At 43.4% G+C, this 11827-nt stretch overlaps 1 protein-coding gene across 1 annotated transcript in view; it reads left to right on the top strand.

Moving 5' to 3' along the window:
• The first annotated feature begins 4520 nt into the window (after positions 1–4520).
• BLNK (B cell linker) overlaps positions 4521–11827 on the top strand; it is a 77328-nt gene continuing 70021 nt past the window's right edge. The window contains exon 1 of the mRNA XM_058543631.1: positions 4521–4689. Coding sequence (XP_058399614.1) covers positions 4643–4689 — 47 coding nt within the window. The 5' untranslated portion in view covers positions 4521–4642. The remainder of the gene's footprint in view (positions 4690–11827) is intronic.

The following is an 11827-nucleotide window of genomic DNA, read 5'->3' as shown; positions in this document are numbered from 1 at the left end:
CATGTGTCCGAAAGCTGCCAGGGCCACTGTTCCTGCAGGACACACCCTTACCCCAAGAAAGTGGACCAGCACAAGAGAGGAAAAGAAAGTGAATGGTTTGGGGGTTAAAGGCTTTGGCTCAGTGGTCAGGATCCTGGGTGGCCTCAGGTAAGTCAGGTCACCTTTCTGAGGCTAAGACTTCACATCACAAAATGGGAATGATAATAGTTCCCTCTCATGTTGTGAGGCTGATCATCATGGGAGTAGGTTATAGTTAAAGCCATAGAACCATACTGCATAGTACCACTGCCACACCTTGGCTACTTCCTTTGGTAGTTTGTCTACACCAGCTCTAGTAGGAGAAAAGCCATGAGCAGGTGGGTGGCAGAGCAGAGAGGGTGAATTGTGACTGACCTCCCAGTTCCAGTGAGGAATTGGACTACTTCCAAGGCTCTGTAAACTGCCACAACCACCTAGCCCCCCTTTTGGAAGCAATCTAGTATAAGCCATCAGAGGCTTCTCTTCTGGAAACTGTGAGAGTGTTTCTACTAGTAGCATCCAATTTCTGTGCACATGGGCCACTGTTCAGATGCCAAGTCAGAAGGAGCATGAGCCCTCCTTGAATCCTCTTTTCTTTCCTCTAAAGGGAAGGACAGAAAGAGAAGTTGAGGTCAGGGAGACTAAGTGATTCATCCAAAGTCATGGTTAACTTGGTGCCTCGATGTCAGGGCAGGGCCTTCTGCTGAATCGCAGATCTCTCTTGTGATGGCAAAGGCCTGTGATTATCAGCTTAGACTATGGAAACAGGCTTGGGTTTGAATCTCAGCTCTTACATTAATGAGTGGTGTAGCTTAGACTATGGAAACAGGCTTGGGTTTGAATCTCAGCTCTTACATTAATGAGTGGTGTAACTTTGGGCCAGCTACTTAACCTCTCTACGAATCAATTTCTTCACACATAAAATGTGAAGCGGAAAGCATTCAATAAGCATGTTGTTGTTTGTTGTCATTAATAGATGCAAGGAAAAGAGCCCAAGAGAAACCAGGGCTAGTTGAGTCTTATCCCCAAGCTCCTGGGTAATCTGTCTTCTTGTTCTCAAGCCTCATCATCTCACAGAGCTAACTGAGTCTTAGGCAGGCTGTCCTGGCTTTGCCCCATAATTCTAGACCAGATCTTTTATTTATTTTTGTTAAATATTTAAAATCTACAATAGGTACCTATATACGCATCAGTCAACTTAAGAAATAGGGCACTGCCGTTGCCTTTGAGGCCTGTGTTCTCCTTCACTCCAATCCCACTCTCTGGTAACCATTCACCTGAGTTCTACATTTATCATTCCCTTCCATGGTTTGAACATATATGTATGTATCCTAAATAATATATTCATTTTATGTGTCTTTAGCCTTAATATAACTGGAATCATGCTGTATGATCTTCTTTAACTTGCCTTTTTTGTGTGTGTCTGAGGAAGATCAGCCCTGAGCTAATATCCATGCCAATCCTCCTCTTTTTGCTGAGGAAGACCGGCTCTGAGCTAACGTCTATTGCCAATTCTCCTCATTTTTTTTTCCCCTTTTTCTCCCCAAAGCCCCAGTAGATAGTTGTACGTCATAGTTGCACATCCCTCTAGTTGCTGTATGTGGGACGCCGCCTCAGCATGGCCGGTCAAGCGGTGCGTCGATGCGCGCCTGGATCCGAACCCGGGCTGCCAGTAGCGGAGTGTGTGCACCTAACCGCTAAGCCACGGGGCCAGCCCCCTAACTTGCCTTTATTGCTGAAATTATTTTTGTTATTTATCCATACTGATGCAATTGTAGTCCACTCATCTTCACTGTTGAATAGTATTCCATTGCATAACTATGCCACAATTAATTTATTCTTTCTCCTGTTGATGGGCAATTGGGTTATTTACAGCATTGTTATATTTTCTATTAGAAATGGGGCCTCAATGACAATTCCTGCACATGACCTTGGTGTACATGGTATATTCTTAATGCTCTGCCATGTCTAGGACCCATGCTGGGTCATAGGTATGTATGTTGTCAAATGTATTATGTAATAACAAACTGTTTCCAAAGTGATTGCATCTACTTATATTTTTATTAGCAGTGTATAGGAGTTCCAAATTTTCTTTAAGTTTGGATTATTAATTTTTCATCTTAATTAATCTAGTGATTAATTAACTTTCATGTCCACTGTGCCGTGTAGATTGAGACTGAGTGTTTATCACGGTATGTGGTTCTCCATGTGCTGCAGAAACCACGTTACATGGTCTCATTCCTTTTACAACTCATCAGCGAAGTCTTGGTTCCCTCAACTTCCATGCTTGCGTTCACCTTCTTGGGAAGCCAGTTACAGCTGCAGAGCAGTCATGGTGGCCTGGAACATTATGGCTGTCACACTACCCAACAAATGGGGCAAAATGTCCAGTTTGGAAAAGCAGCCTCTTATTTTTACCATGTCAGACTAAATACAGTAAAAAGAAGAAAGACAAGTGGCTGTAAAAAGAAAAAGCAGAAGTGTAACTCTTGCCCCTGATCTTTTTCTCTGGGGAAATAAGAAGTTGTCAGCCCAGGTGCTGAACAGAGTTGTTGGTTGAGAGAAAAGTCAAGTGGCCGATTGGGTGCACTTTACAGTAATTTAGACAGAACAAGCTGATTATCATCATCCCATTCAGAGAAGCTTGATTTTCCTGATCTTTGATGACATTATACGTCCCCTCACATACTGGTCTGCTAGTTTCTTAAGACCTATGGGCAGGGGATGGGCGGAGGTCTAGAGCTCCTTCGGGATACATCGCAAGAAAGTTGAGCTGCTTGTTTGGGGAAAATATATGATTGAAGGAGGCAAGCGCTTGCATTTTTCTCGTGACGGGTTGTCTGCTCTCTTGCTGGCCTGGCCAATTCGGTGGCTTAGCCAAGCAGAAGGGCCCCACCCTTTAATAGCTCTGAGGGTTCTGCTCCAGAACACCTGGTCGAACCAGAAATTCAGAGGCAGTACATAAATGTGAAGAATCAAGATTTACCTGGAGAAATACAGAACCTCTGTTTGTACATGGAAAAGGCACAGGAGGGAAGAAATCCATCTACCACTCCCACCTCTGCCATTACTGCTGCTGCCTCTCCCCTTCCTCCTCTTTCTTATCCCCTCCTCTTCCCCCTGCTCTTCCCCCTCCTCCTTTCTTCCCTCAGCCTCCTCCAGCTCCTCTTCTTTTGTCTCTGTCTCCTCTTTCCCCTCTATCTTCAGCAAGACTTGAGTCTGTAATAGGAGAGGTAACTGGGAGCCCTCTACTTCCTCCTTTCTGTGTATTCTTCAGACCCAGGAGAGGACTGGTCACCTGGATAAATGTGGGAAATGTGTGCCTACTTCACAAAGGTGAGCAGGGCATCCCTGCTGGCTACAGGGAAGAATGTCCAGGTGTAAAAGGAATGATCTTTCACATTTCCTTCCTCCCTGACCTAAACCGCCTTCTGCTCTCTAAATAACAGACAAACTCGAGGTTTTCAGAATAGGTAAGAGGACCTGTCAAGTCTCCCAGGAGGGAAGTGAACCTCTTTGGATGGGTTCAGCCCCTGCAGGTGTGGTTCCCTCTGCCCTGCTCCTCGTCCCACCAGGCTGTGCTTGGGATATCCCTCACTGCTTCCCAGTCTGGAATGTCGCTGGGTGTGGTGAGAAAATGAAAGTGAGCAGTGGATAAGGGCAGGAAGGGACAAAGGCAATGAGGAGAGTGGCACCCTGTTTTTCAGGGGACTTCTGAATGGCCTGATGTCAGAATTCCATTGTTGGGAGATTGTTAGATTTGTTCTCAGCTGATTTTTGGGTGCATTCCGGTTTTGTTTGAAAGCACCTGGCTATCAGCATACTCCTGACTCCACCAACCCGATAGGAGGCCACACATTTTATGATGGAGATCATCTCCCCTTGTCCAGATCACCCATCTGTCTCTACCTCTAAGATATTGCCCAGATAATTGTCCATCTCACTTTAAACAGATCTTCAGGAAAAGTAAGATGAGTAAACTGTTATCACTATGTCACTGTAACACTGGTATTTATTTAAAAACATATTTGGGAGGAGGGGCAAGGAGAACAATAAAAAACGCCATTTTCATATAATAGTTCTTTAAGTGGAAAAGCTTATCCATGACTTTATGCAAATGATCAGAAAGTCCCAAAGAGACCTTGAGATGGAATTGATTATTCTGCTTTTCCCCGAGCCCAGGAAGTTTCTGGGACAACACAACACCTGCTGAAAACAGGGACTATATGTGTTTGGGACAACAGGAAGTAATGACCAGCCAGAAGCTTGCCCTGACCTGGCTACAAATCTGGTTATAAAAGAAAGCAGCTGGAAAGAAATTTGCATGTCCAATAGGTTTCACTATTAAAGTTTACACAACGTGGAGTAATCAGCCAAGCTGGCTGGCTACCCAGATCACATGACTATGTAGAAACATGAAACTTGACTATGTGCTCCAGCAAGTTTTACTTCTCCCTCCCTCATGCAGGGGTGTTTGCCAGCAGCCTGCACTCTCTCAGAAATCAGACTCAAGTGACTGGGACCCTTGAGATCAAAGGCTTACCATGCTACCCCCTAGGAGGGCCAGGCGCTGCTGACGTGACCACTGGACAGTTATTCGTGGCTCTTATAATTACCAAAAAGAATGGACAAGTTTAATAAAATAACTGTCCCAGCCAGTCAGAAGTTGAGGTAAGATTTTCCCCATCCAATACTTCTTCTTTTTCTTCTTCTTCTTCTTTTTTTTTTAAATGATCTTACTGCAGCTCAGAAATACCGAAATCCTGGAATACTTTGCTAGTTCTAAGGCAGTGGGTGGCAATTGCTATAGGGAAGTGGACTGAGTTTTTAAAGAAATGTGTAGGAACAAGTGGGCTTATTCTAGCTGGTTTTTGCCAGTGATAGATTACGTGTAAAGCTCTGGAGAGACAATGAAAAAGAAAATTCAAGGGCTTAGATTCTATCAAAGGTCAGCTTTCAGCATCTGAATATTTGAATCCTCAAACATTTCATTGTGGATTACCATTTAACGTTAAGGATAGTTGTAATCATTTGTATTCATTGTAGGTTTACTATCTCTTATTTATTTTGTGGGTGTATATCACAAGTGTACTGGGGAGATTAGAACTGTTTTTCCAATGTCCTCATGTCAGTGTAACAATTGTCTATAAAAAGCTACTTAGAAAGAAAAAACGAGAAGTGGTCCATGGGGCAAGAGTCAAGAAATTCCTTTGAACTATGGAACAGACAACTGCCCAAATTTTGATTTTGGTCTTCTTTTTGTCTCATTGTAATGGCATCATGGCTTTTGGAGATTGGAACTTTTAAATATTCAATGAGTGTTTTACATTCCAGCTACCATTTGAACTTCATTGTTTCATGGGGTGATGTGACACGTGTAGCAATTAAGTTATCACAAATAATAAGGAGCTAGAGAATTAGAGCTTTCGAGACAAAATTTAAGAGAAATTAGTCTGGAATTGGCAAAGGACAGCCCTTTATAGTTAGAATACGGATCTTATACCTGGTAGGTGCTTGGTAAATGGTCGTTTGAAATGAACTGCTGGTCTGGAATCAGTAGGCAGCATGGGCCACGGTCAGCCATTTTGAGGGTGTGTTGTTGAGTGCCACTGTATGATCTGCAATGACAGGGGACAAGAAGGTACCTCAGTCTTGCCCTTGGTCTCAAGTTGCGACACCGTCATGGGAGGGGGGGCAGGTAAGGCAGTGGAAGTAGTAAGTCACTAAATGAGTATAAGAAGGGAATTGGAATAGTTGGAGAAAGTTTCATGGAGAAGATGCTTCAAGAGCTAGGCTTTGAGAGGCAGGTAAGATGAAAGATGTTGGAGAATTGGAGGAAGAGTGTTATGTGCTGGGAGGGAGGAAATACAGAAGCTGATGCTTGGAGCTGGACTTGAGTATGGTCCATTTGTGGGATGAGGAGGAGAGTTTTCTGCCCAACAGAGGCTGTAGAGTAGGCATGTACGACCAGAAGGTCCTGATAAGGCTGGACCTATAAGGTGGGGCCAGATCACAAAGGACAGTGAGGGCTCTAACCAGAGGGAGTTGGAGAATAGTTTACACTGCTAGAGGTGTCATGCCAGCAAGCTTAAGGGAGGTTGGAAGGATGGACTGGAGGGGGAGAGAATCTGGAGGCAGGGATGCTCAGTAGGAGGGGGGCAGTTAAGTAACCCAAGCTTCTAGTGTTGTAGGCCTGGACTTGGGGCGCAGAGGTAAGAAGGGAAAGGAAAGGAGAGGTAGGAAAGACATGCCAAAGAAACTAACAAGGTATGGACATTAGGACTTCTCTCAAATGAGCAAGAGGGTTTAAAAGGTCCTTTTCGGAGATAGTCCATAATCTAGAGCTATACTAAACCTTAGAACCTCTTTCAGGAAATCCAGATGGGAACATAAATAAAGAAAGGCAATAGAACTTAAATCACTTTATGATTCCTCCCTCTGGGACAAAGTCCAGCTTGATCACAGAGCGGCTGGTAGGCAGTATACAACCATAGATTATAGGGTAGAAAACCAAAATTATATTATAGATAATCATACACTACATTGATCTGCTTAGGCAGAAGTAACTTTTCTTTTCTCCACTTGGTTACTCAGTTGTCTTTACAGAATTGGCCTGTTTTGGTAAAATGTGCACTGTCGACATGGAACTTTTCAAAGAAATGAAATTGTAAACACAATGGACATGAAGCACCATCTTAAATCTTTTCTGCAATTAGATGGGATGGTGAGGAATAGGTAAATGAAATAATTGATTCCTGTGGTTTGTATCCTCTGTCCTGACTGGTTAACAGCAATTCGGGAAGTTGCCTAACTGCAATTATTTGGCACTGGATGACAGTGTAAGTGAAGAGCTGTGTTTATACTCTTAGGTTCATCAAAGTTTACGTGAGAATTTGCTTAAATTCTTAGCCACAAAAACAGAGAGATAGTGAGTGTCCATCAAGGGACACTAAAAGGGGTGACGTTGATCTAGGGGGTATATTCTCAGGGCTGAAAAGGGAATGGAGGCAGAAGGGGCGACCAGGAGGGGAGAAAAAGCATTACCAACCAAGCAAAGGAGGACAGGCTGGATGGGAAGGAATCAAGGGATTCTCAAAGTGAAGGAGAAAGAGAAGGTTCCTAGATGGACACAGTTGGGGATAAGTACTCACCCTGAGAGTTTCTGCTGTGGAAGAATGGAGAAAGGCAAGGTGGCTAAGTTGTATGTAACCACAGAAGTGTGTGAGCGCAGATTCTCGCTTTTTTTCTCCTGCTGAGGCACTACATGAAGTACCTTTCTCTGTTAGTAGGACTCCATAAACTCTCAGGATGTTTTAGTTGATTCTTAGCCATGATTTTGCCTGGATTTTGTGAGTTAAAGATATCATTAGAAACCTAGCTGAGACCTGGGTTCTCAACCCTTCCACAGTAAACATTCCTATGATCACAAGAATTTTACACTTTTAGAGAAACATTTCAAAATATACAATCCTGAGTCACATTGACTGTATTCTTTTCAAGTTAGTGAAACTAGTTTGAAAAGCAAATTTCATATTTTTGTATTTTTAATAACCTCCCAATTGACTCATCTTCTATGATTGTGTCTTTTTCTTTGTGGCACCCACAAACACTCATTTATTTTTACAAATAGGAAAGGTCTTTGACACGAGTGGAGTCAAGTCAGTTTTCCCCAATCCTTATCTTATAGGTTAAAGAGTATGGTATTTTTCAGTCAAATTAACATATGTGTGACTTTAGGAAAGTTTACTTAATATCCCTGGTCCCAGTTTCCTCAGCTGATAAGATAGAGATAATAACAGTAGTAATCTCATAGGGCTGTTGTAAGGATTAAATAAATTATTTTGTGAAACAATGGACACATACTGATCCTGGCACATGGTAATTATTGGATTAAAAGTGGTAGTTATTAATATCATTATTGTTATTCTCATTAATTCTATAGGTGTGCAACTGAGTTTCTGAACATAAACATAGGACTTTACATTGATCCTTGATAAATTTCATGTTAGTTTCAGTTCTTCTTTCCAGCTATTTTGGCTATTTTGCCTGATGATTTTGATGTCTGTGGCATTTAGCTTTGCATGAACTGTAGACGTGACAAACATCCCTTCTCTTCCTTCATCTAAGTGGCTAATAAAACTTTTGAGCATGACAGAGCCCTGCCATGTGCGTTTGAGTCTCACTGCTAGGGCTCTCACTCAGAGATCTTATCTGACAGATTCTGGGACGTGACTTCTCTTCTCAAGTCTTGGAATCCTCAACTGAAGTTTCCAGTTACTTGACTTTTCAAGTTCAATTCTTCAGAAACAAATTCATCTTCTTTTCACCTTTCTGCCACTAGCTTCCTCTTGGGTCCTCCCTGTTTCTGTCAATGGTATCATCATCAATCTTAAGTTTGATTCATCCTTCTCTCTGCACTTCCGCTCACCTACCATACCCAGTAGTCTTTCTTTTATGATGCTTCCATATACGCCCTTTTCTTTCCTTTTCTACCACACCATCCTGGATAGGTCCTCATCTTCCTGTGTCCCCATCTACAAAATGAGGAGTTTGGACCAGGCAATTTCCAAAGTCCCCCTCAGCTCTGATGCTGTGTGATCCTTTAGGCATGGAGACCATGTTTGACATATGTTACATCCTCTAAGGCTATTATTTTATCCCATGACTCTCAGGACATATTTCCTGATTAATTTATCAGTTTATTTGAGACAGTTTTCAAAATATTTTCAAACTCTCCTCTTATTGCTTTGAAAGCTGCCCATCTCTGAACACTGGGGTCAGAGAACACACCAGGACAGCATCCAGATGAGATCATCTAGAAGGTAGCTGTGATGTATTTAGAAGGACAATGCAATTGGAGCCTAAAAGGGCTGGAGCTATGGATCCTGAGGAAGTCACTCAACTTCTCTAAGCCTAAGTTTCCTCAACTAGCAAATAAAACTAGAGACGCCTTCCTCACAGGCTTGTTATGAAGACCAAGTAAAAAGACAACATGGGCTGAAGTGCCCAAAATGATATTTGTCACTTGGTCAGTATAACAAGTAAATAAAAGTAAACACAACAACCCACCCATCATGAGTGATCATTTGCTCTCTCTCTTTATACTCACAGTAATGGATCCAATCTCAAAGTGGCAAGCAGAGAAGTATGCTACCCAGGGGCTCACGGTGGATAGAGCACTCTTGAATACACATGTGTCTGCCTTCTCATCCTTTAATAAGCTTAGGTCAGAGGCCACTGCTGATGTGGGAGGGCAAAAAGGAGGCACAGCATCTAATGATAGAGATAAGGTAGACTTCCCAGGAAGTATGGTTTCCCGTTGTCTTCACACTGCCTACCTGCATTATGTCAGCTGAGAATCCACTCAGTGGGGCCATCTTGTATCACCCTGATGGACAGAATACTCAAACAAAGTTTCTTTCTCCTGTGGGAAAGCCACATGGGAGCCACATTGTTAGGAATTTGCTTAGTGTGTGTGTAGACTCCAGGATCAACAGGTAAGAAAACACAAGCCACTCTCTCATCCACTCTGGGTGTGACTGTACCAGGAAAACCCTAAACCAGAGTCCATATATCCAAGGCACCCTCTCTCTTGGATCTGATGATCGCTTGTGTGCCATGGCTGAACAACTCCTTCCTCTTCATGCAGTTGGTCTCCAAATGGGCTATGATACAATTAATTAGGTTTCCAAGAACTGAACCACAATTACATTCCAGCCCTGGCTCCTAAATCACTGGATGGGAGGAGACTGGGCTGGTGCAATCTGCTTCAGGCACACATATACAATCTCCTGGTTTTCCCCCACAGGTGACTAACCTTGTCTGTTCTGAGGAGAATTTACTAGTTTGGTTCATTTGCAAAAAGGATCTTACTATTGCCCTCATGCAATGACATCAAGGAATCTAGGCTTATTCAAGAAGATGAATAAGAAAAAGAATTAAATGGCAGCCTGTTACAGGGAAATTGAAACACTGAATGGTTTTCTTAGGCTTTTTAACAAACTCCATAGAAATATCCTTCCCCGGCCCTCCCCCAAGACATAGCTGCATGATTTAGATCAGTGGATCTCCACCAGGGACAATTTTGCCCTCCAGGGGACATTTGATTGTCACAACTGGGGAGGGGGGTGCTACTGGCACCTAGTAAGCAGATGCCAGGGGTGCTGCTAAACATCTCACACTGTACAGAGCAGTCCTCAGAGCAAAGAATTATCTGGTCCAAAATGTCAATAATGCTGATGTTTAGAAACTCTGATTCAGACCAAGTGGAATGACTTCTCTCCAGAACAAGAAGCACATATTCATTTGTATGTTCTTAGAGTGACAGTATGCATTTGAAGTTTAGAATATCTAATATATATCTTTGCGATTGACATGGCCTTTGCTCACTGAACTGGTTTTCCTCTGTCTGGGATGATTTGGGTGAGGGGCTGCCAAGGGGAAGGGCTAGGGGTGCTTGGGCCTATATTTCAATGAGTTGTTTTTTAAAAAAATTTTCGTGTCAAACAAAACTAGATTTTATGAACTACATGCAACATGGAGGTATATGTTGTTCTTTCCTGGGTAGAGAAATGAGAGCAGGAAAAGACTTCCAGATGTAAGGTCATCTTGGAATAGTCTGTTTCTGCCTCTGCAAGTAGACTAGGCGAACCTTGGGTAGAAACCCTTAGAGTTGGGATAAAAATCAAATTAAGTGATAACATAGCTATTAAGAAGTCCAAGGGCTTAGGGATCTGATCCAATGGCCAAATTCTGGACAGAGGTGGACATGCTGTGCTTGTCCTGGAGCAGAATGTGTTGCCTTGAGGTCCATGGGTATAATGTTACCTGATAAAGATAAATCAAGGGGTGGAGGGGAGATGATACGTATTCTTCCATCCTTGATGCCTTTTCAGTCACATAGGAAGATTCTGCAGCAGCGTCTGTGAGGCATGGATTTGGAATAATTCTTCCATCAGTTGGGATAGTTTCTGCTGCAGTATTTGCCTTCTCTTGCCTGGTCTCCCTGTAGCCAGTGGTGTTTATTTTGTGAAACTCATGGATGGATTTTGAGGGTGCAACTTTGTTTTAAAGAGCTTATTCCAGCTCTGTTATAAAGCAATCCTCTCTCTCTGCTCCCTCCGTGACTCTTTTTTTTTTTTTTTGTGAGGAAGATCAGCCCTGAGCTAACATCCGTGCTAAACCTCCTCTTTTTGCTGAGGAAGACCGGCTCTGAGCTAACATCCATTGCCTAATCCTCCTCCTTTTTTTTTTCCCCCAAAGCCCCCCAGTAGATAGTTGTATGTCATAGTTGCACATCCTTCTAGTTGCTGTATGTGGGACGTGGCCTCAGCATGGCCGGAGAAGCCGTGTGTTGGTGCGCGCCCGGGATCCGAACCCGGGCCGCCAGCAGCGGAGCGCGCGCACTTAACTGCCAAGCCACGGGGCCGGCCCCCTCCGTGACTCTTTAAATTGGTATTGATCTTCTCTTGATGTCAGGAAACAGTTTGCTTGATTCTCTCATGCTATTGGGAACAGTGAGAGGAGACAATATGCAAGGGATCCAGGCTGGTATGGGGCTGCTGTCTCTTGTAATGTCAGATGATCAAGGCTTGTGAGTGATCCTAGATCCTGCCTCCGAGCTAAAGGGGCTGCAGGGCTCTCGCTGCCTCTAGATATGGCCTTGCCAAGGAAACCTTCTAAGTCCACTTAACGAGACTCCATCTCTGTAGGATCATAGTCAGAGGGACTGCCACTGCCTCCCTGTCAGACACATCGTGTCTCTTGCTATGTGATTCCGCTCTGTCAGGTCCCCTTATTCTCACTGACC

This window comes from Diceros bicornis, chromosome 6 (genome assembly GCF_020826845.1).
Source record: "Diceros bicornis minor isolate mBicDic1 chromosome 6, mDicBic1.mat.cur, whole genome shotgun sequence".
Lineage (NCBI taxonomy): Eukaryota > Metazoa > Chordata > Mammalia > Perissodactyla > Rhinocerotidae > Diceros > Diceros bicornis.
The sequence above is the reverse complement of the archived record's forward strand: the minus strand, read 5'-3'. Positions and strand labels throughout refer to the sequence as shown.